Source organism: Sander lucioperca, chromosome 7 (genome assembly GCF_008315115.2).
Source record: "Sander lucioperca isolate FBNREF2018 chromosome 7, SLUC_FBN_1.2, whole genome shotgun sequence".
NCBI lineage: Eukaryota > Metazoa > Chordata > Actinopteri > Perciformes > Percidae > Sander > Sander lucioperca.
Genome location: NC_050179.1, coordinates 3287542 through 3311261, shown reverse-complemented (window position 1 = coordinate 3311261; position 23720 = coordinate 3287542). Strand labels below are relative to the sequence as shown.

Sequence of the window (23720 nt, the reverse complement as noted above, 5' to 3'; positions counted from 1 at the left end):
TACAACCCTATTCCCTCTTCTATCTTCTCCCGCCATCCCTCCAGTGCTCAATAGGCATATTATTTCAATGTTGGAGAGGAAACTTGGCCACCATCGCTGGAGTATATTATGTCCAGCACTGTCAATGACCCTGCAGTGGCCCACAGATGGCCAACACAGATAGACAGACACAGAGAGGGAGGCGGCCAACACAGAGAGACACAGCAGATGTAGCTCAATAGACAGAGCCTATTAATTCACCAAAAACATTCAAATGCAAAGTTCAACACATACTTATAAGGACATGTGCCCACACATGCACACAGTTATACGTATACAGATGTAACCCAAACTAGTAGGAACATACCCGAAAAGACATATCCTGTACAGACACACAGTAACACAAACATAGGTCAGAGTTTTCTTATCGCAGCAGCCTTACGCGTGGGCAGTCAAGCGGTACAATTCTTGTCCACCACGCAAACACAACATAGACTCAAACCCAAACGTACTCCTCAGGATTTTCAAAAGGAAACACATAGACGTGGTGATTGTGTAATAAGGAGCCTCTTAAGTCTGCAGCGGAAATACAGGCCAGCCTGATGATGACTGTTCCAGCTCTGTCTGCGTCTCCTAAACATTATCTAAACCTTTATACGTTTATGCACACCAAACCCTAAATAACAGTGTGTGGCAGGGAGTCACACCTCCAGTTCACCATCACTAACTTTCCCTAAAGTTACACATCTTCTTTTGGTTTCCTATGTGATCTGAACTGATTATTTTGGTTCCAGGAAGAACACATGTGGTGCATGTGCTGTGCAGATCTTATTGACAGAAAAAGACTAAAGGCTACGGCCAAGGGTGTCCCGTCTTGATAGAGTCTGTTTTCCTGTGCCCACATGTGTTCTCCATATGGCCCTGCTCTAAATGTGCCCCTTCCCTCCACTAACCACGAGGGAATTCCAGGAAGCCTTACTGTACATGGTTTGGTCTAAATATGCAGTGTAAGTCGCTGTGGCTTTTTTAATCACCACGTGTCTATCTGGCTGACCTTGACCCAACAGGTGATGTTTTTTGGAGATGGCACTGGTTGCAGGGTTGCGGATGGAAAAGCAAAGGTTTTGGAAAATAAAAATGTAAATGTATGCTGGGTTTTGCTGCAGACAGAAAGTGGTAATTAGAAAGAGGACATGGTAAATATGGGTAAATAGGATAGATGAATAGACAAAGTTCCAAGGTGAGGGCAGGAGCCAGAGAATCAATGTGGGTTGAGAACAACCTTAAACAACGGTAAAGAGAAAGAGATCAAAAGTATAGTCAATATGAAGTTAAATGAGTCTGGTGAGGTTTTTTGGAGACTGGAAAATAGATGACCAGGTTTGATAGAGCATAACAGGAGAAACACTCTCAAATCAGAGTGACTTTAAATGACTTCACAGTGGTTTGGTTATCAGCAATACTTGGGGGAGGGGCGACGTTTCTTGTGATGAGGGCAAAAAGAGATTCAAACAAGCTGCTGAGCTTCGATGTTTATGCACGTGTTGTAGCTGACTAAGTTGCAGACTCGACACATAAACAAACACATTCCAGTGTCTGACAGAGAGAGACGGGCAGTTGAGAGAGGGGAGGGTGGTAAGAGAGAGAGAGAGAGGAGGGAAGAAAGAGAGAGACAATGAGTGTTACCCCTATTCATGGTGGCAATGAAAACTTATAGAGACACCCTGCATCTATTCCTGTCACAGGAAGGTCAATGGACTTTTCAAGAAAGTAAGAAAAAGCAGAACCCTCTCTTCCTGGCGCTTTCATTCAGTTTCAGGTTGTTTCAGTCAATCAGGACTAGACACCCCCGGTGTCTCCTCTTATCACTCTGTAATTGGATGCCTGTGTTAACTGTCACTCAGCCTGCCCTCAATCCACTCTGCTGACAGAAAAGGCAAATCCAGGCCAACACACACACAAAACAAACAAACATGCACACGCACGCACGCAAACATGCGCACACACACACACACACACACACACACACACAGTCCCTCTCTCAAAAGTCCAGATACCATCAGTGTCAGAGGAGAGAGACAGATATGATAGAGACAGCAAGACATCAAAAGCAAAAACATTCTGAAGAAATATCAAAGGCTGCGGTGGCCTACTTATGGCTGAAGGGCAATATATCACACATACAAACCTACACACATGGACGCACACCTCAGTTAACCGGTCATGATGGGCTTTTGCCTACTGAACCTGGCACACTCACCAACAAGCTTGTCATAGAAACCACAGTTGCTTTTCCATTCTCCTTCTTGTTCTCTCTCTCTCTCTTTTTCTCTCTCTCTCTATCCAAATCCTCCTACTGGAAAATTGGCGGGCTGTTTGGGGTGTTGGAGAAACTGTTTCCAAACATCATGCAAGCTGTGAACTATTGCTCAACCTGTAGAAGATAGTCGGTGAGGCTGCTCCTGATTGCACAGTGTAAGGCAAGGCAAGGCAAGGCAGCGTTATTTGTATAGCACAATTCAGCAACAACGCAATTCAAAGTGTAAGCCACAGGTCTATAAAAGACAAGTTATTCTTACTGATATATTTATATTTAAAGGACTTTTGGCTCTAAAACCAAACTGGAAGGCACTCAACAGTAAAGAAGCAGGGATGGAAGTCCTTAACAGTGTGTCTTTGTCCACTTATTCAGTTTGCTTACTCCACCCTCGATACATTCACAACCTTAGTAGTCACGCAAGTCAGAAGGAAAAGCATCTTCTCTCTGCCTGCTTCTATCTGAAAGTGAGTGTGTATGCGCTGGGGAGAGGCATCAGTGTCCAGAGGAGTTGTTCTACCCATAGAGGTTTCTTTGCTAACATTGACCTTGTATAGTGACAGTAAGATAGATAGTAAAAATGCCTGCATCTTCCTTATTTTTTATCTATATTATGACAGATTGATGTGATCATAAATGTGTAAATGTGCACGTCTACTTGTAAATGAATATCTTTCCGTACATAAGCCTTAAAAAAGGAAAAGTGGCCAGAAGAGAAGAGCCATGTGTACAACAGTGTGTCTACAGACACAGTTTGCTTTTCCAGTGCAATATATCTAGGCTTTGCCATTCAGGCTCCACACACTGCTGCTCTGACTCCGCTGGACAAAGACGTCACTGATGGCATCACAAAAAGCTCACTCTTTTAACCCGTTTACAAAAACAACAGTTTAGACTTGAAAGAAAAAGGAAAGAAAACATCAGTTTCCTAGATTGACTGAAGAACATCCAAAAGAAGCCATGTCCTTTTTTTATTTTCAGTGCCGATTGATGGAAGTGCACACACACACACACACACACACACACACACACACACACACACACACACTCTTCCTCTGCTGCAGGGATTTGGCTCTGGCTACATTGATCCCAATCAGAGATCATCTAGCCAAGTCAGTATGCCTCCAACAGATTTCACAGGAGAACACAGCAAGGGGTTATTATATCCAATCCCTAGTCAATCAAATCTGTTTCCACTTAAACGACACACTCCCTGAACCCCTTCCATGCTCTCTCTCCTCACTTTCCCCCACCAGTCTGCCCATCTGATCTGTTTGTGTGTAATTAAATAGTACAACCAAATCCCCCCTGAAATGGTTCTGTATCGACTACAGTAACTGGCTTCAATTCTATTGGAGCACACATGCAGAGAAACTGATGCATGCCAGCTAATGCCTATTAGCAATTAGAACTGTGATGGTTGGCATTGATTTTTCAGGGGTATGGAGCAGGAAAACTGATGATTTGTGGTTTGACAGAGACTCAAAGAGTTTACTCTTTATGAGCTCTGTACAAATGTTTAAAAGCAAGGCGGAACATATCTGCTTTGGCTTTGCCACAGAAACAACCAAATTATAAGACTGAGTGAAGTACTGTATATGTCTTTTTTTTTGTTAACCATATGTTGTAACACTTAATCAAACGATCTCTGTCTTAAATAACTGAGTAAGAGGGTTGTGTAGCTGTAAAATGGATAGTATTTTAGTAACAAGTAACAAGCACAGATGTCTGACTGACTTCACTTGGTTTAGGCGATGTCTGGGGTGGGTACAATAGTAGCTTATTATGCAAGTGGTCTTTTATGCAGTCTCAATTACAGTATATTTTTAATTGTGAGAAGATAATATTTTTTAATGTAATTCATTAGGAGGATTTTGCTCCAGTAGTTTTTTGAAAAGATTACATAAGACATTTTACACTTAACTTGCACAAGCCATTTTTATTATGTCATTTTATCCCTTTTTTTCCTTTTTGGCTCGTCTAGCCATAGCTACTGATTGAGCGAACATGATGGGACAAAAATGATCCAAGGAAGCACCACTGATTGACCTGTGCAGTCAAAAACAAAGTTGGCTTTTCAGCCCCAGTTCATGGCTAACAGCACCACCATACAAATAATTTGTCCTAAGCTTCATGAACACCAAGAAGAGTAAAACCTTACCAGGCCCACTGTGCATCTGTGCATATTTAAGTCGATTTCTCATTTCCACCTTAATAAAGGAAAAGCAAATAAATGTGTAAAAAAGCATTTAAAGCTTTAGTGCGTAGTTTGTCGCCCCCATGAGGAATTCTAAGTAATGACAACAACACTGTCAGCGCATCCACATGACTCAAGCTTTTGGTGATCGCGCACCACCCCCACCCTTCCTCCACGCAGTTGCTAGTAGCGTTTATCCCGTCAAATCAAGGAGGACACAGACGATTAAAAAACATGATGGACTCTTCAGAAGAGGTAATTATCTTGTAATTTGTATGTCGTCTTCGTCTCTAAAGCTGAACGCTACTTTTCTCAGCGGTGACGTAAAACACATCACTCGAGCTTTTGCGTGCAAATGTCACCGGACTACACCATTTTGTAAACATAGCCATACTGAGAAATACAGAGAGTTTTGTTGAGCTGATAGGCTTAATTAGCTTTGTATCAACTCATTTGGCAATGGCTTGAATGTAACGGACATTCATTAATATAAAATAGTTGCGCACTATAGCTTTAGATGAAATTGCCAATTCCTATATCATCGCTAATGCCTAGTTCACACTACATGACTGAAGCCCTGATTTTCCCCTCAACGATCAGCAGCGATGAAACAACAGAAGATAAAACAAAGAAGATTTTCTTCTTTGTTTTATTGCTGCAAAACGGCGCACCAACATTGAGCAAATAAATCCTGTCCCGTGTCACTTTCCGCGTGTGTTTTTGTGACAAAACGTAGTCGTCTGACAACCCTGAAAGTCGTGTAGTGTGAACTTAGCTTAAATGAGTAACTGATTGAGCGAGTCTAACTGTGTCCACTGGCATCATGGCAAAAATGGCAACATTTTCTCTAAATCGTCATTTTTCTATTAAGAAACACTTGCTCATGGGGCGCCCTGGTAGCTTACCTGGTTGAGCATGCACCCTATGTACTAAGGCTCAGTCCTTACCGTAGCGGCCGCGGGATCGATTCCGACCTGCAGCCCTTTGCTGCATGTCATTCCCCCTCTCTCTCCCCTTTCCTGTCTGCAGCTGTCCTGTCATATAAAAGGTCTAAATTGCCCAAAAAACATTAATCTTTAAAAAAAGAAACACTTACTCATAAAAGTATGACTACCACTGACTTTTAACCTCTGACCCTCGACACCCAACACTCTGAGTTCAGTGTTATCATGACCAAGCCAGACTCCAATGCAGGTGCATATGGCAGTACTGTCTCTAAGCCAGCCTTCCCACAGAGATGATGTGAAGCACAGTGGTTGCTTTCAATAAAACCATTGCTAGCATCCAGGCAATGCACTAAGCTGCCTGGTCCAAGATTCCAGCCATCTTCCAGCCAGTCTTCCTGCTTCCCTCATTAGGTACTCCGGCTGCAACCCCAAACCAACATGCAGGACAGATTCCCTCGAGAACCATAGCCAGGACTCAGTGGTAACGCATGTGACACACTGGCTGCACATTTTCCAATCCAAACAAGCCAAAGAGGCTCAATACCAATCTGAACTTTCCTGTTCTCTCTGGATAGACTCAACAACTACTCTCCAAGAATGTGATTAGAAAGAATAAATCAAGATGCAAAGACACAGATGCTTTTAAGTTAGCTGTCACTATTTCTGTGTCCCCCATGCCCTTTTTTCTGTCATTCCTATCTTTCTTTGCCTTCTCCCTATCAGTGCTTTACTGTAAACAGTTTAAGAAGCATGACTCATGTTGCTGTAATGCAATAGGAGGAGCGTGGCTTGAGATCAAAATGATGACTGTGAAGGTTCAAGGAAGAGAGATGAGCGAGTTAGGACGGGCTACATGCAAACTGTAGGAAAGTAAACTAAATGACCTGTGTCAAAGGACGTGAAATCAATGTGAGGTTCCTGAATCAATTCCATTGGTTTTGCTTGACAAATCATTTGCACGGCCATATCTGTGAAAGCATTACTCACGGTTTTCCAAGAATAGTCTATACCCACACAAATACATTTAAGCACCCACAGATGAGCACATTGAAACACATGTGCACACCAGCACTCTAATGGGTCAGTGTTTTCACAGCTGGGACCAGACAAAAAGCCAGCGCAAACAGTGACATTGACCATGTGTGTGTGTGTGTGTGTGTGCGTGCGTGCGTGTGCGTGTGTGTAGCCTGAAGTGGAACATGCACATAACACTCTCACACACAAACATAAATAGTGATGTTTTGTGACGGATTAACCCTTATTATTTACTTAAGCTATATGGCTTATGGTCTTAACTCTATGCACACACTGACATGCTGATGGTGCTCACAAGGTTAACCTAAATTCAGCTGTACAGTTATTCGGGCCAAACACAGGCTTGATGTCAATGCCTGGGTAAATTTGCAGCATGCCTATCACACAAGGGTGAACGTAAGTCTATTTCACCATAATATTAATGTCCTGTTATGTTTTCCAAAACCGTATTTGATCCTGCTCCAGATTTGCGGAGCAGGGAGTGTATTTTCAGAGTGCTGGTTTCCCCATCTGTGTGACCACAGTGCTGGGCTGTTCTCCCTGCATCCTTCTGCCCACGGTTCCCACGCCTCTTTCTGGGCTAAATACATATTTAGGGAAATACTGAGCAGCAAATCATATGTCCTGCTTTCTCATTGCACCCCAAACCCATTACTCACAGCGCTTTACTACTTTTATAGAGCTGGAGAAGAGAAACTGAACTTTGCTTTTTGTTATTACTGGACCAAATCAAAGTTTATTTATCCAGGTAAATTGTGCCGGGCATGAATGCTCCCTTTCAGATAGTCCCTTCTTCAGATACATACAGTTGTACAGATTAAAGCCATAGAGCAGCCCTTTGCAACCACAAACGTCTACTAGTTTGCAACTATGAGAACATTGCAAAAGTTTCACAAAAACTCAAATGGGGCTACATTTGGAAACTGTTCTGCCAGCCAGACCAGAGTTTAACTGACATCTGTGTGCCAGTCATAATGACCAATATCTTCATAGCCACTTCCACTGTCCATTAGTAAAGCTACTACTCTGCACTTTAAAATGCCCGACAGTACTATCAACACAAGTTATACCAGGAAGCTTGTGCTATTTCCTTGTGAGAAGAAATGAATGACAAATGGATTCCTTTGTATAGCAGCACTGTGTAGTGAGTTCAACCAGTGTTGTGGAGCCATTTGAACGCATAAAGCAGACTAAATGGGTTTCAGGATATGTGTGTGTGTGTGTGTGTGTGTGTGTGTGTGTGTGTGTGTGTGTGTGTGTGTGTGTGTGTGTGTGTGTGTGTGTGTGTGTGTGTGTGTGTGTGCGTGCGTGTCTGTGTTTACGTGAATGTGCTTGTGCGAGTGTGTGCATGAGTAATGAATAAGATCCTGGCACATCACAACCGGGTTCCTCTAATGCACTCCCTGTAGACCAGAAGAAATAAACAGATAAAGAAGAAGTGGACGTGAACGTGGACACAATAGCAAAGAAAAAAAGAGAGAGAGCCAAGAGCAAGAGTGAGCAAGAGAGGGCAGGATGAGGGAGTTTTCAGAATTGTTATTGGAGCCGTAGAAGTCATTTCTGACTTAAAGAGTTCCAGATGTGGGCCAGACCCTGAGAAAGAGAGAGAGCCGAAGATACGGAGAGAAATCAAATGGGAGGAGTATATATCACACTGTACCCTTCCGTATGATCAGAAGTATAACTTTTCGTTCTGAGACTATCTGGTTTTGGAGCAGAAAGTGGATCTTTGCTTTTGTGTCCACTGATGGTAGTGGTGAATGGGGGAGGGGGGTGTTAGGGTGTGGGGTGTCAGGTGGTAAGATGGTAGAGGGGTATGTGGCTTGCACAGCCCAGTCTGGGCCTATAAAAAGCTAGGGTGGTCAGTCAATAATGGCCTGTTGTTATTACACACACACACACACACACACACACACACACACACACACACTGGTCTTTCTCAAAACCAATGACTGAACTCACCAAAATAGGACCCAACCAAAAGACATCCGGTTAAATACTGGGACAAAAGCTGCTCTTTAACTTAGTGTGCAACAAAATAGCTCTAACTCAAGCATATGCCCGTATAACGGGCAAGTCCAATGCACTGCACTCTATTGTTTTTAACACTTGCAGGCTTAAATGGAGTGCACCTTATGAAGAAACCAGTTGAAGCTGCACATAATATGAAATGTATAAGGTGTCAGTGAATGAGTGTGTGCACGCATGTGTGCAAGTACTGTGTGTTAAGTGCCGACCTTTAGGAAGTTGGCATTGTTACAGCATTAACATGCACGCCATGCTTGCACAGAAAGGTGCTCCTGCATGATAACGTCTTAATTTAGTTTTAGATCAGTAGTAAGCCTGTGGCCCAGTCATAATGGCTATCTCCAGGTTTTTTCTCTGTCCCTCTCTCTCTCTGTTATGTAAATGTGTATGTACATGGATGTGTACTATGCCCAGCTTCCCCAGCATTTTTTCCACTCCCTCTGTGTTGGGCTAAGCTGCACGATCACACAACAAAAGGCTATTGTGCTTTAGTAAAAAGCTCTGCTCCAGGGAGCTGGTAGTGGGCCACAAACAAAGGCTGGTTACAATGTCCCAACACAAGCTCATGAATCAACTCAACGCTGGGCTGCCAAAAGCTGCCACGAAAGAGCGCTATGAGTCTAGGGTTTGACAAAGAGGGAAGGGATAGAGAGTTGATTGAGGAGGGATGTGAGGGTGGAGGAAACAAATGGACAGGGAGCAGGATGCACTGCTGGAGCTGGAAGAGAAAGCAGGAAGAGAGATGATATGTGGACATGGTGGTGGGTGAAAGGGATTTATCCAACAGGAGGAGAGAGGGATGAGGAAATGGAAGAAGGGGAGGATTTGAAAGGAGTGCAGCCAACACAGCAGGAGGATGAAAGGTGAAGTCAGCGTAAACGGAGAGCTGTGTCAACAGACAAGCCTCCTGCCTGCGCTCTAAAGGCTCTCTGCACCCCAAATCACAATAGCAAAACAAGAGTGACATGTGAGGACTCAATCTGACCGATGAGAGAGAAGTAGTTAATTAAATGTGGCTGTTCAACACAGAATTCAGCAGTCATTTCTCCTCGTGTGACCTTGGTCAGAGAGAAAATACCTTCTTTGTTCGTATCAGATGCCTCTGTTCTGTTTTTTTTTTTCTCCTATTCTGACAGGTCAAATTAGCAATGGATCCATCAAACGCTCACGCACAAAGAGCTGCTTTTGTATTCAGCAACAGGCCACATTTCACCTTTTCCTCACTGTGAGGGAGTGGAAAGTGGTGACCAGCACTCTGGAAAGAGTGTGTTTGACAGAGAAAAAAAAAGTTTGGGTGAATTTTGACATCTATCACCACACAGAAAAACATTGAAAGCTGTCATTTGTATCACAGAACAACTGGTCAGTATGTTGGTTTAATTGCACTGAAAAAAAACCAAACAAAAAAAACTTAAAATATATTTACCATTGGCGTTCTTCCCGCAGATCAGGTGCTCATAATGCTGCAGGACTCCCCATAGCTCCGCGTCATTGTTCACCACCCCCTCCAAGGCCTCTGTGCTCACAGGGGCGCATGCTGACCCTGAATCCGGCCCTGAATGACCCCTCTCGGCCATCAGCACCCTGGCTCCTATCTCCTCCACCAGAGCTTCCATGCATGCGGTCAGGCATATAGCTGCGTACTCATGGATGCGCACGGAGATGCGGGTGTCCACCATCCAGCGGAAGAAGCGTCCCACGGAGAAGGAGAGGCCGCAGCGGGCGGACTTGCCCTTCCTCAGCAGCTCCCCGGCGCTCATACTATACATGGAGATCGCCTTGACCGTAGCAGAGACGCAGTGGTCGGCCAGGGACCAGCTGAGCACCAGCCTTATGGCGCTCTGTACCTCGAAGCGTGTGCAGCGGCAGTGCATGACGCTGAGCCGCTGAGCCTCTCTGGAGATGCGGATGAGAGCCCTGCGGAGGAGAGCGGACAGCCGCCTCACGGCCTCCGGAGAGAACACAGGTGTAGGCCCCCCTTTAATGCTCCCACTCCCGGCCACTTTGCGAAGTATCTTGGCCACCTCTTCTTCGGTCCAGGGAAACTCTTCCAACTCAGGTAAGCGGGGACACTTGGAGAAGATGTCCTCCGGGTCTTCGGGGAGGACAGTGTTGACCGTGTCCCAGCTGTTGTTCCTGCTGTTCATGGAGCCGGAGTAGTACCACCAGTTGCCCCGGTGAGGGGCCGTCGTGAAGGCCTGGGAGTTTGACTTGGAGGAGGACAGGCTGAGGGATTTGCAGGAATCCCCTGCACCGTAGCCAGAGTCCAGCGTCAGGTCCTCCAGGGTTTTCATGTGGACATTGATCAGACCAGCCATTATTGTGAAACTGTGCTTTGGAGAGTTGGGTTGGGATGGGCGACAAAAAAAACTCGTCAACGGTAGCAGTCGAAACTCCCCGCAGAGCTGGATGAACTGGTTACTCCGCGGCACACTTCTCAGACATGCTGCCAAACGTAGTTCAGTGCAGGACAGCGAAACAACACAACTGTACGCGCAGATAAAATTCTACTGAAAATGTCATCAAAGCTACCCTATACTGTTCTTGTTAACGAACTCGACAGCCAGGGAAATTAAAAGACGCACCAGTCTCACCTTTCCCCGGGCAGGGATTTAAACTTTCCTCCAGTCTGTGTCTTTTAAAACACGGCGAAGTCTCTCCCCGCTCTCTGAATGGAGTCAGACCCGGGTTCCCTTATTAAAACATGTCCCGTGTGGCCACTCAACAGACCGAAACGGTTTCGTTTTTGCAGATAACCATGGAAAAGTCCAAGACTACCTCACCGCTCTCCCGTCCCGGTGCTTGGTCAGGAACAGCCTGCCGGGGAGACACTCAGCTCGGGTGTGTGAAAGGAGGGACCGCTGCTGAATGACAACACGGAAGCTGCTCGAGCACCAATCAGGAGAGGGCCGACTTTTGCGGGCGGCCAATCAAGACCCACTCCAATTCTTTCCTAAATTTGGGAGAATAAGGAAACTTTTTTTTTCCTCAAAGGAGCATCAAACAAACTTCCTCAACTTGTGTGACCCACATATTTTTACATTCACACAAAGTCCTTGTAATAGCTTCATATTACTTTGACGCTTTTACACGTCTTTATTTGTTTCTTATTATACTTTTTTTTTTTTTTTTTTTTTTTTTTTTTTACCACAAATTGTAATTAAATATAATAATGTATAATCTAGACTAGTTGCCAGAATAAATCCATGTTAGGTGGTCCCCATTAGTTATTATATTGATGGGTCTGGGGAAATTCTTCTTTACCTGGAACCAAAATGCACACCAAGCCGACTTCAGTTATCTCCTTATGTTGACTCTGGGGGACTTGCACATTAGCTAATCTCTCACCTGCAGCCTGTAACAAAAATTGAATCTGTAAAGTTCTTGGTCATAATGCAAAAGGTGGAGTAGTGTTTTATTTGATTAGGCTTAGGGTTTTCACTGAAAGTGCATTTTAAAAGCTTATTTAGGATTGTAAGGAAGACAGATTCAGTACCAGTTCAGCAGAGGTAGTGCCAAAAAGGTGTTAGCTCTTGCTTTTTAAAACAAACTTTGAGCAAATCCTCTTACAAAACGTCAGTTTTAAAGCATTGTGCGGCCCTGTTTGTTGCTTCTGGTTCAGTGCTTTAACATGCTCGAGGTAAAATAAAGCAAACATGTTGAAGAGGCCTGTGACTACCTGCTTCTCATCACTCCACACTCACATAGACAGGTAGGGTGTGTCTCCACTAGGAAAGAGTCCAACACTGTTGCATAATGTGTTTAGGGCTGAACACTCACCCTGCATGTCTGTGAGACTGCAACACATTGTGAAAGAGCCTGCAATGAATATTTTCTCGCACATACAGACCTTGTGTTATAGGACATATTATACTATGTATGCACGTAAAGTGGAAAAACTGACTCTCAAGCACACACACTCTCAGGCGTCATGGTCTATGAATCACGGTCAGGGGAACTGAGTAGGGAGTCAACCTTTCAGTCCAGTTAACCTCCCTCAGTTTTGCGCTGTTAGTCAAAACTCCTCTAAATGAGATCAGAAGACACACAGGGCGTAGAGGAGATCACAGGAGGTTAGCACTTGCCTCATCCAGACCTCATGTAGCTGTGGTGTGGACAGCGTTTACCTCATGGCCTCTCTGTGTGCGTGCATGCTCAGGGCAGACCACCACCCAGAGCAAAGTGGCACACAGGGGGATCAACAACTCAAAACAAAAAAAACTCTGCAAATGATTAAACATGGTCCGGAAAACATACAGCTCTGTTGGAGTTCAAAATGTTAGTTTCCTAATGTTTGCTTTTCTCTCTGCATTGGCCATCATAATACACAACAAATGAGATATTAGATCGATTTAACTTGAATGAATGGGTAACTGGATAGTGATGTCAGCCTTAATCAGAGAGTAAAAACAGAGTGAGGGTTGCAGAAGGTTTTAACATGATGTCATATTTACTTTGCATTTGTAGCTTGTAATACAAGTACATCAGAGCCTGTTCAAACCTTGGCAAAATTTACTTTTAGTAATCAATGTAAACATTTCTTAATCTAGCTGAATATACCTTATTTAATTTATTTAATAATTTTTATTTTTTAAAAGCTCAAGAATTAGGTTTGACAGGTCAGTTAGAGTTTTTGAGCCACATTCACTTCTTTTAGGCTCTATAGTGAATTGTTAAGTTTTTTTTTTTTTTTTACAAACCCATTGAGCTTAATACAACCCTTTGTTGGAACAAAAAAAGCCTCATCAATTCACCTAACTGGCATGTTTAAAATGAGCTTCTCCTATGTGGTTAAGAATGGTTAAATTGTTTGCATAAATGAAGTGATCCTTGTGCGTCTAGGACGGGGATTTTGCACTCTAGTAATGTTCATCTGTCTACTCACTCATATTGTGTCATTTCTCCTCCACTGTATCAACCCAGCCCCTGCTCAAAATATGTATATTATTTCCTCATTTGCATGTGTTTGAAGCCATTCAACCATTGTATATCAGCAACTATGTACAGTATGTATGTATGGATGGATGGAGCACCACCATGTGGTCAGATAGGGAATAGAGTTGTTATAACTGATATTATTTCACATATGTTTTACATGAAACAATACAACAAAGCAAAAAGATGAAAAAAAACATCTGAAAAATTATCTGGACGTAAGCATAAAATTTTATTTGCAAAAAAACAACAAATCAAAATAAAAGTACAATACATTCTTAAAACCTTTTCTCTACAAAACAATTTCACAGAAATTACCTTGGAATGTATATTCCTATTTTTCATCTTTATGTTTCTTATATATATAGTCTTATATTGAATGTGTTTCTTTTGTTCTTTAAATAGTCCCGTTTCAGTGTCAAATGACGTACAGTATAGACCTTTTTTCCTGTAGAGGCAAAGAAAGGGTCTTGGAGGGCATTTTGACAATCATATAGTCAATAACAGATCATTAACTCTCATCCACATATTTGTCCAGCCTTGAGCCCTCCAGCCACTCCCCATCAATATAAGTACCATGTTGCATAAACAGAGGCATTAGGAGCCCGGCCTCCAGCCAAACTAATGGGAGCAGGTGGGGTCCTGCTGGACTGCAGCTGCCAGTAAGTCTCCATCACACCTCCTGATTTCACTCAGTAGTCATTAGTCCCATCTTTGTGTATATCTCACCAATGGGGCACTGGCTTGCAAAGACCACTCCTTGCTTTTAAGGTAATATAACAAACAAACCAACACGTCTGTAATCCATTGAAGAGGACCATATTTCCTTATTTTACAGTGTATCTGAATTTACAGTGACATTACATCCTGCTGATAAATAACTGTATTTCTGTCTGTCCCTGCCCTCTTCTGTCATTAGAGTAGTTTAAAAACTGCCTGCAGCCAAACCCGGAAAAAGGCACACGTTTGTGAAACAGCCATGCCTTTGCCACATTGTGTCCCAACACATTAACTGGTCTCCCTTCTGTTGGAGCATTACACAAACTTAAAAAGAAGAGTGTTGATGTTTTCGATAGCTAAGCAATCATTGTCCTGGTGGTATTTTAATATGAGAAATGCAACTCTCAGCTCAGAAAATGCTTAATACAATGGTGTTACAACGTTAAAATCAAATGTCAGAAAGCTGTTGTTGTCCTCTGCTTCCCTCCTGTTACAGTTTTAAGTTCCAGTTTACAATGAGGTTAGAGATGTGGAGGGAATTGAGGATACCGTCAGTAGAGTGAAAAGGTTTAAACTGTTTACAAATTCAGTGTTTTAGAACATAAAATAGCACCCCAAACATTGTGCATCCATGCTCTGTGAGGACAAATGAAAACAGCACAACAAACTTCAGTTAATGAAACTAAATGAATCAAGTCATAACCGATAGCTAGCATTAATATGGTTGTAGTACGTAAAACAAATGTTTCAACAGATACAAATACACAAATATGCATGACATTGAGACAGACAGAGGCAGAAATGAGCCGAAGATGAAAAGAGATACAGAGGGAGAGGGAGGGGGAGGGACAGAAAGAGATATAAAGATGACCTATCTGTCAGTATCTGTTTCTAAAAGGGCTTTTCTGATTCAAAACCTTTTTTTGTTTAATAATATCAGGTATCAGGAGAACGTCAGCACCTCGGTTAATGATATCCAACAGGTAGTTGTTGATGTATTTAGAAATACTGTTTTACCAAAGACAGAGATCCTCTACTCGATCTACGCCACCATGTCTGAATCTATCTGAATAACATGTTGACACACATTCTATTAGGCTCCCATGTGAGAGCGTGTTAGAAAAAAAGATCTGAGGTTGTCTTCACATCTCCTTGTTAGAAAAAGGTGCTTCCTGTCATCATAAGCACACACAAGCGGCAACACACCCACATATACTTATGTACATACCGACACATACACCCACACCCACACACCCACCCACACACACACACACACACATACCCACCCAAACACACACACACACACACACACACACACACACACACACACACACACACACACACACACAGCTGCTTTCCAGTCCATCTGAAAACACTGCACCAAAAAAAGGACAGAGAGAAGGAGAACAAAAATAACTCTCTTCTCTCTGTACAGTAGTTCAGTCAGTGAGGCAAAGTAATGACTCAGGTCTATTTGCGTAAACAGTTCGCTTGTAAAGTTCAGATTTGGACTCTGTTTCCTCATATAGCCAATCATACAAGAGGGGCTGATGGCGAAACAGAGGCGTCCCTAAAAGGAGCCTGTTTCAAATAAAGGCAGAGTTCAGGCAGTGAGCGAGCTCCTACAGGTCTCTCTCTCACACACAGTGGATCTGCAGGTAGGTTCAGTATCCTCCGACCGGCAGGGGGGCACTATCCTTTAGGAGTTTTCTTGTTTTGGGCGTTCCACATGCCTCGTTTAGAGTGGTAGTAGTGAAAGAAGTTCCTCAAGCGTAGTCTCTCTACCTCCAAGCCATTCTGCAGTACCCTAGAGGGGGCAGAGGGAGAAACACTGGGTTAAAACTGGGTTCTTTTCATAATGCTGGGTTACAAGGGAAGCAACAAGCTTTTTTCATACAAGAGAAAATATTGGGTTAACAATATTTGTTGTTCAAAATACTGAAGACTGTTGCCATCTTCAAAAGTCTGATGAAAAACTTATTTTTCTTCTTTTATTAAAGTGTCAGTTCACCCAGCTTACATCTGTGTGGTATCTAAACATAGCCTGACATAACCAGACTAAAGTTGTTATCCAATCCAGTATCTGCCAAAGCAATTAAACATGAGCTTGCAGATTTGTCTGGTTCCCAGGCTAATCTAAACATGCAGATAGTTTCAGTTTTATTTGCTCAATTATCCATCTGGCTGCTTCTATACCCAAATTCAGCTCATAATTGCAACGCATTTTGATAGCAGCAGCCTTTCTTGATATTCTTCTTGACTTTGCTGGCCGAAACATTCAACACTGGAAGCTTGCAATATTAATTGTGCATGCTGTCTCTGTTTTCCCTTCATATGCTGTTGTTGTCCTGCACTTGTATCCTATTGGCATTGTGCACACTATCCATCTTCATTGTTTTAAAAGAGGACATTTATCATATACTGTACACTTGAGGTACAGCAGTGACAATCCAAGACACAAATATAAATATTGTATCTTACAGTAATGAATTATAGTATACTGGAAGTGGCCACCATCGTATACGCTTCTGTACAACATGATGTAATGGTACAACACAATTACCATTAAAAAGCATATAATGTTTAACTACAACTTTAAACTTTACCATGAGTTGAGTCAACATCTCTCTGACACAGTCGCAACAAAAAATAACTCAATGACCTTCTAATAGTATTCCTCGCATTCATACTGTGTTGGCTTGTTGCTGGGTTACCTGTCCAGCAGCTCCCAGTCCTCTCCACCCCAGCGGTCTTTGAATTCCTCCGTGTTCATCCCTCCAATCTTATCAAAATCAGACTTATAGATTCCAAACAGGCCAAAGCCGTTCACTTCCCAGTAACCTGCGGAAAGAACAAAAAGAAATTTAACAAAAACGACTGGGCCTGTTGCATGTCACTGCATTAACGGTGATCTGATGTCTATACAGTACATGTATAGGCTTTTGATGCAAGAGCCTTTATTATGCATGTAAACTGAGAAACTGTATTAGGAATTCAAAGTAGTTGCCTGGAACTGGGGAATGAGTTTGAGTGACGAGTCAAACTAAAAACTTAAAAACTATGTTGATATGTGTGTGTGTGATTATTCCTGTATGAGCGAAGACGTGTGCCTGCATGTGTGTAATGTGTGTTGTGTGTGTTTTGTTGTGTGTTACCATCAGGCTCCTGTGGCGAACTGCCGCAGCTGAGTCTCATGACAATGGGAGCGAAAGCAAGGCGTCCCTCCACACAGTGCTTCCTGATGCTTTCCAAGATGTTGAGAGGGAAGTGGATGTGCAGATCACACAGGAACACAATGCTGTGACTATCCTGCAAGAGGAAACACAAATGTAATCTTTCTTATGTCTGAGAAAAAGAAAAGTGTGTGTGAATGAGTCTGCAAATTTGTCTGCATGTGATTGGATGTTCACATACGCCTAATATGGGATTTTAGGATTAAAGAGAAGTCTGGGCTCAGCATCAGTGGCGTGTCTTCACTTCCAGAGCCTGCAGACCATTCAGACATGAGTGACGGCCTTGTCATCCCACAGTGACAGCACTGACACCCAACTGACGGATCAACGTCTGTCCAAATTTCCATCCGCTCCACGCCCCTGTGGGTGGGTGTGCATGCGTGTGTGACAGAGAGACAGCCTAGAAAGCAGCGTGAGGGCACATGCACACAAATAACCTGTGAAAGGGAATGGATGTGACAGCTATGGCATACACATGACAGAGGAAATGCAGCTAACTGTCTAAGCGATTCCCTGTCACCCACAGCTGGGCTCTGTGGGAGAGGACGAAGGAGGAGGCTTGGAGGTAAGGGCGGGATCCACAGCCCGTGACAGACCGGCCTAGCAGTGATATATTCATTATGCATGAGTGTTCTTTCGGTCTGTCCATCAGTTAAGGTCATGTGGTCAGTGTGAGTGGCTAACCTTCAGTGAGTGGCTTTTTCCCTGCCAGCTTGCATATTGTTGTCTTGCCTCTGTGTGTGTGTTTGTTTTTCTAACCTCTATAGTGTCTACTCCGATCTGTAGTCCTGCTGAGCGCTCAAAGTTCCCTTCTCTCCTTAGATATTCATATCTGTCAAAACAAACAATATACGCACACATCACTTGGAAGCCTTAAAAATGTTCTAAAAGATTTCAAAATGTATTTAAAGTCCTATTCCATGGCCGATTGTGTTGCATACACAAACCTAGGCACACTGCTTTCTCTGAGTGCCTGCTCCACGTCCATGTCTTCGCTCTCAAAGTCGACAATGATGATGCTGAAATTGTCATCCTTCGTCTGATGATGAAGATTCTCCATGTCAGAGATAAACTGCTGTACCCAGCGAGCCTGGTTTTTCACTGAAGGACAGTAAGAACAGGGAAAAGTGAAGGGAAAAATGAGTAGAAAACAAAGTTTGAATAATTTTAGTTTAACACTTGCTTCTATATACAGTACGGCTGGACGATTAATCGAAAATGTATAGACATCAAAATTCTGAAGCTGTTATCGACGTATTTTTCCCATGATGGCGATTTCAATAATTTATTTCTGTTAAAAACATTTTCCTGCGTGTGCAGGGTCTGAAATGAACACTCGCCAGTCTGCAAATGTGGGGCGGGCCGACACGCACACACAAACACAGACGGCCGATTTAACTCGCCAGTCCACATCAATATAGTTTCATGTGTCACGTAGCTCTCCACAAGCAGAAAAAAAGAGGAGCTTAAAACGCAACTTGCTGGTTCAAAGTTAGGACTTACAAGTTAATCAGCAGTTAAGAAATAGATTGTATAGCCTATATACATTTTTATTATGCAAAAGACGTTTTTTTTAAAACGCAACTGTCCGTCGTCGAATCACAAAAAAAGTAAATTATCGTTCATTTATCGTTATCGAGGTAAAATGTGCAATTCATCGTGATTTTGATTTTAGGTCATATCGTGCAGCCCTACTTCTATACCATTTATTCAGTTTTGAAAGTTAACCGAAGTCCCCCTTTTGACTGACCTGGCACCACAAAGTGCACCATGACATCTCTCCTCCACTGCAGCATGACCGGCTGGCAGAGCAGAGGCTTAGCATAGGCTGTGCTCCAGGGGGTCGCTCCGGGCCGGGCGGGGGACCTGGTGGAGGGAGGAGGTGGTGGGGTGGTGAGGCTGGATGTGGCAGCTGATGGGGCCGAAGCTGGTGCAGAGGCCGGGGCAAAGTCAGTGTTCTCTAGACTTTCCTCTCCCTGCCTGCCGCGGTGGAGCAGCAGGTAGATGTATTCTGACAGACGCACCACGCTGCGGCCTCTCTCCATTAGCTCCAGCTCCACGAGGTAACGGTTCCCTCTCGCCGAGTCGCGCCGCTTCTCAACGTTCACGATTCGCAGCAGGGTGTAGATCCTGGGGCAGAGACAGAAAAAAGCTTAAGAAAGCACAGAGAGGTCGTACATGTTCTGAATTATATTATGAAAGAGAGAGAGAGGATGCAAATATAAAGCACTATTTCTAATATCACTCTCACAACTGCATTGTTTGACTGTAGGAAGATCACTTAAAAAATGCGGCTACTCATGTGGCGAGTGAAGTCAGCATGGTGTAATTTAGGACAAAAATGAAAACAGAGTGGCCAAGCTACTTTACACAAATAACATGAATGTTTTTAAGCACTGCTGCAGAAAATGGTAATCAGCACAGAGAGGACTGCTAACATGAAGTCAAAGCACTGGGGCATGACCAATGTTCTCAGTAAAATTACTTCTTGCTTTACATAATGGTTTGCATAAGAAACCACATCTGAACTTACAAAGTTCCAGGGAAACATAAGCCCTCTTTTAGTCGCACACTATTCCTACTTCCATCCCCTTATACTCACCCTCCGTTACGTTCGTTGAGTTTCTCCATGTACTGCGCCAGCACATCCACCACCTCACTCTCTGCCAGCTGGAGGTTGCCAGAAACATTGCAGCGCAGGTCATTCCAGTCAGAGCGCAGCAGCTCAAAGTCCATTGGATTGACTGAGAAGGTCCTCTGCCAGTTGATGCTCTCCTCTGCCCAACCTGGCCGCACCTCGACCTCCTCGTAGCTGTAGTCTGACATCTCGCCCTCCTCTGGTTCTGGCTCGGGGTCAATGTCGGGGTCAGGATTAGAGCGGTTTGTATCCTGGTCCTGTTCTGCCGGGTTGGGGTCCGGATCTGGCTGCTGCTGGGACTCTGTGATCTCAGAGGTCCTGAGGTAAGAGGTGACCCGTGTCTGACTTTGAAGCGTGTTTTCTGTGGAGTTGAACCTTTGCTGGGTAACTGGAGGGGGATCTTTATGATGGGACAGCGGGGTTAGTGGGTTGCCTTTTCTGGGCACATCAGCAGTGACAGTCTTTAAATCCTGTTGCTCCCCTTTCCTCTTGCCTTTCTCTGGTTGCTTTGCCTCGGCTGCCCTGTTGCCAGATTTCTGTACACTTTCATTCTGTATGTTGATACTTCCATTGTGATGCTTACCTTCTTTTGTGGGGGGATTGGGCCAGAGCTGAGGGGCACTAACAAGACTTCTGCCTCCGGTTATGCCTCTCCCAGCATGTCCTTTGGCATCCAGGTTGACCAGCCTTGTGGTCTTCCCAGTTTGGTACAGAAAGACCCCCGGGAACACCTCTCTAGGGTGGTGAGATGCTCTCTCCTCCCTTCTCTCTCGACGCTGCTCCCTCTCCCTCTCCCGCTCCTTGGCAGTGCGAGGCCTGGTGATGTAGATCTTGTTCTCTTCCCTCTTCTCCTTCTTGTTTCCAGCGAGCTTGTTGTTTTGGTTATCATGGAAGTTGTTGCTATGGGCGGAGTTGCTGAGGATCTGCTTGGCTCGGCTGGCAAGGGCAGAGAGGGAGGACTTTTGGGGGAATAGGAGTGAAGACTTGCTCAGTTTAGGCAGAGTCTCAACTCCCTTCTCTCCTCCTCCTCCTCCTCCTCCTCCACCACCTGTTCCTCCTCCTTTCCTGCCAGGGCTCAACTCTGCAGGACCAGTGCGAATCCAAGACAGGGAGCGACCCTGGACCACACTGTCCATGTCAGGCTGAAGCCCCCTGGGTTGGGGCTCTTCAAGTCCCTTCCTCGTGTCCTGTCTAATGTTTGTATGATCTCTTCCCCAGTCTCTGTCAATATCCCTACCCATCTGTCCATCACTATGAGGAAAGTGTCTCCTTGCTCTGCGGCGTATGATACTGTTGACTGCTCCCTCCTCCTCTTCATCAGGGTCCTCCTCCTCTTCTTCCCCTTCTCTGCCAGCTGGTGTGGGCGCAGGCTTCGAGTGCAGATGGGAGGGGTTGGAGGTGTGGCTGGTCTGGCTGGGATGAGAGGGCTTCTTGGGCGACTGTGTGCCAACGATCTCTGCCTCGTCCTCTACATCTACCACCTCTTCTTCATCAAGGAAATCTGGAGACGTGAAGGAGACACAAAGTTGAAAGAGTGTGTGTGTGTGTGTGTGTGTGTGTGTGTGTGTGTGTGCATGTGTGTATATGTGTGTGACTGTGCGAGGATCAACGAATGTGTGTCTCGGTACATTATTAGTTACCATCTGGGTTGGGGAAGAAGAACGGTCTGTCATCTTCCTCCTCATCCATCTTCATATATTTGTAGAATCCAAACCTGGCAAACAAAAGAGAAGGCAGCAAACACCCATAAACACACACACACACATTCAAAAAAGGTTGACATTTCAATGTGCCTTGCAGCACAATAAACTTAATCTCTTGGAGAGAGGTTGCATGAATCACTGCCATCAAATTCACAGACACTTCACACAGTTATTCAGCATAATCAGTGTACTCTCTCATATATACAAGACAGAGACAAATGGTCCCTTAGCTCTCAAAGAGATAAAAGCAATAATGTCCTTACTTCTCCAAGTAGATAGGGGACTCTCTGTAGAAACACTTGTTCTCTCGCTCCATATGGGTGAGACGTGTGAAGTCATTGGGGTAAACGAAGGACAGATAGACCTGAAGAAAAGTTAAAAGTCTGTCAAAACTGCAATGAGCTCAGAAAACACTGATAAGGGAGTTAATTCTTATTTAGCAGTACTGTATGAGGATAAGATAAACACCAGCATTTAATCAAAATCAGACACTTACTCTACAAAATGCTGTATTTTCGTTATGGTGATTCAAATCTAAAATGGATTTTCTTTTTTGGTGGCTCGTTTTCACTTATCTCTGCAGCTGCTGCAGTAACTCGTGTTGTCCTAAAGGGGGGAGCAGTGCTCAACACTACCTACCAGCTGCTTCCTCAGTGTGTTTTGATACAACAGGAGGATCCAAACCAGCATGGACTTAGCTTCTCTGCTCTTTTGTTCTCTGTCCAGTTGATTATTACGCTGACTCTGTAAGGGGATGCTTTTAGCAGGTAAAAAATAATACTGTCATATTTGGAGGCCACAGGTCTAATTTTTTTTTTTTTTTACGATTATTTTTGGGGCATTTTTGGCCTTTATTGATAGGACAGCTGAAAACAGAAAAGGGGATAGAGAGGGGGAATGACATGCAGCAAAGGGCCGCGGGTGGGACTCGAACCCAGGGCCACTGTCAGAGGTCTAATTTTAGTAAGAACTCAGTCTCTCACACACACTGACACACACACAAAAAAAATCATCACACATCCTGAGCGACGGGTCTTTTTCTGACTCAAAGGGGAGGTGACTTACAAACTGCAGGCCCTGGTATCTGGCGATGGGAAAATCTTTGACAACATAGGTTGGAGAGTAGAGACAGGCCGGAAGAACGTTTTCCAGTTGGGAGGGGTCGATCATAGGAGCTGAGGAGAGAGGAGAAAGAGAGAAGGGGAGGTAAATATTTGAGATCAGGTACCAACAAATATGTAAATGGAATTCTGCTTTCAACAAACTCAAGAGCCAGAAAGCTGAAAGATGTTCAGGGCAATGACAAAAACGAGGAGGAAAACACACAAAAAAAATGGAACATAGCCAGCTAGACGAAATACAGCTAAACTGACAGCCAGAGATACTTTTAGCCAGACAGTCAATCATTCACTTAGAGAAAAGGAGACAGGCCACAAAATCAGGATGAGGACAGAAAAAGGGGACAGCCTGAAACGATGACGGGCAGATTTACTGCTGTAGAAGGTGTCCCTGGGGTCCGGCTTCAGCATATCCGCTCCGTGCTGCAGAATGCCGCCTCTCTCTAGACCCTGGTGCTGAGCCTCCTCAGGGAGACGGATGTGACTGGCCAAGGTCTGGGGGATGTGGTCCACACTGTTCATCTTCAGATTGGACTCGTCTGAAAAATACAGAGACAGAGAGACACAGAGTGAGGCAGAGATGATGTAGTGAAGGGGAAGAGAGAGAGAACAGTATGTCACTCTCTGTTTTGATTATCTTAACGCTGGACAAATTTTCCATTAGCTGTTGGAAGGAAAATTACACATAATTTGTGTCACAGTCATCATAAATCTTTACCGACCATGAAAAGGTCAAGAATGGGGAGAAATAAGAGACAGGGAGGAAGGAAACAAAGGAAGAGTAGGAGAGCTGCAACAAAAGCTGAAGTGAGAGAATTAGAAAAAAGTTGGAAGAAAACAAATACAGAGCAGAGCAGAGTCATAATTATA

General features: G+C 44.0%; 2 protein-coding genes across 3 annotated transcripts in view; both read right to left on the bottom strand.

The window, feature by feature from the left end:
* The window catches only part of abtb2b (ankyrin repeat and BTB (POZ) domain containing 2b), a 49630-nt gene extending 38273 nt beyond the window's left edge, over positions 1 to 11357 (bottom strand). The window contains exon 1 of the mRNA XM_031283211.2: positions 9930 to 11357. Within this exon, the coding sequence (XP_031139071.1) occupies positions 9930 to 10821 (892 nt within the window). The 5' untranslated portion in view covers positions 10822 to 11357. The remainder of the gene's footprint in view (positions 1 to 9929) is intronic.
* Positions 11358 to 15464: 4107 nt separating this feature from the next.
* b4galnt4a (beta-1,4-N-acetyl-galactosaminyl transferase 4a) overlaps positions 15465 to 23720 on the bottom strand; it is a 155708-nt gene continuing 147452 nt past the window's right edge. The window contains exons 10-20 of one of the 2 annotated variants that reach the window (XM_031283035.2): positions 23225 to 23389; positions 22798 to 22907; positions 21996 to 22096; positions 21670 to 21743; positions 19994 to 21530; positions 19142 to 19521; positions 18339 to 18492; positions 18151 to 18223; positions 17314 to 17467; positions 16873 to 16999; positions 15465 to 15965 (exon numbers count right to left, since the gene is read on the bottom strand). In XM_031283035.2, coding sequence (XP_031138895.1) covers positions 15851 to 15965; positions 16873 to 16999; positions 17314 to 17467; positions 18151 to 18223; positions 18339 to 18492; positions 19142 to 19521; positions 19994 to 21530; positions 21670 to 21743; positions 21996 to 22096; positions 22798 to 22907; positions 23225 to 23389 — 2990 coding nt within the window. In that variant the 3' untranslated portion in view covers positions 15465 to 15850. The remainder of the gene's footprint in view (positions 15966 to 16872; positions 17000 to 17313; positions 17468 to 18150; positions 18224 to 18338; positions 18493 to 19141; positions 19522 to 19993; positions 21531 to 21669; positions 21744 to 21995; positions 22097 to 22797; positions 22908 to 23224; positions 23390 to 23720) is intronic. The other variant, XM_031283034.2, reaches the window with a different exon arrangement.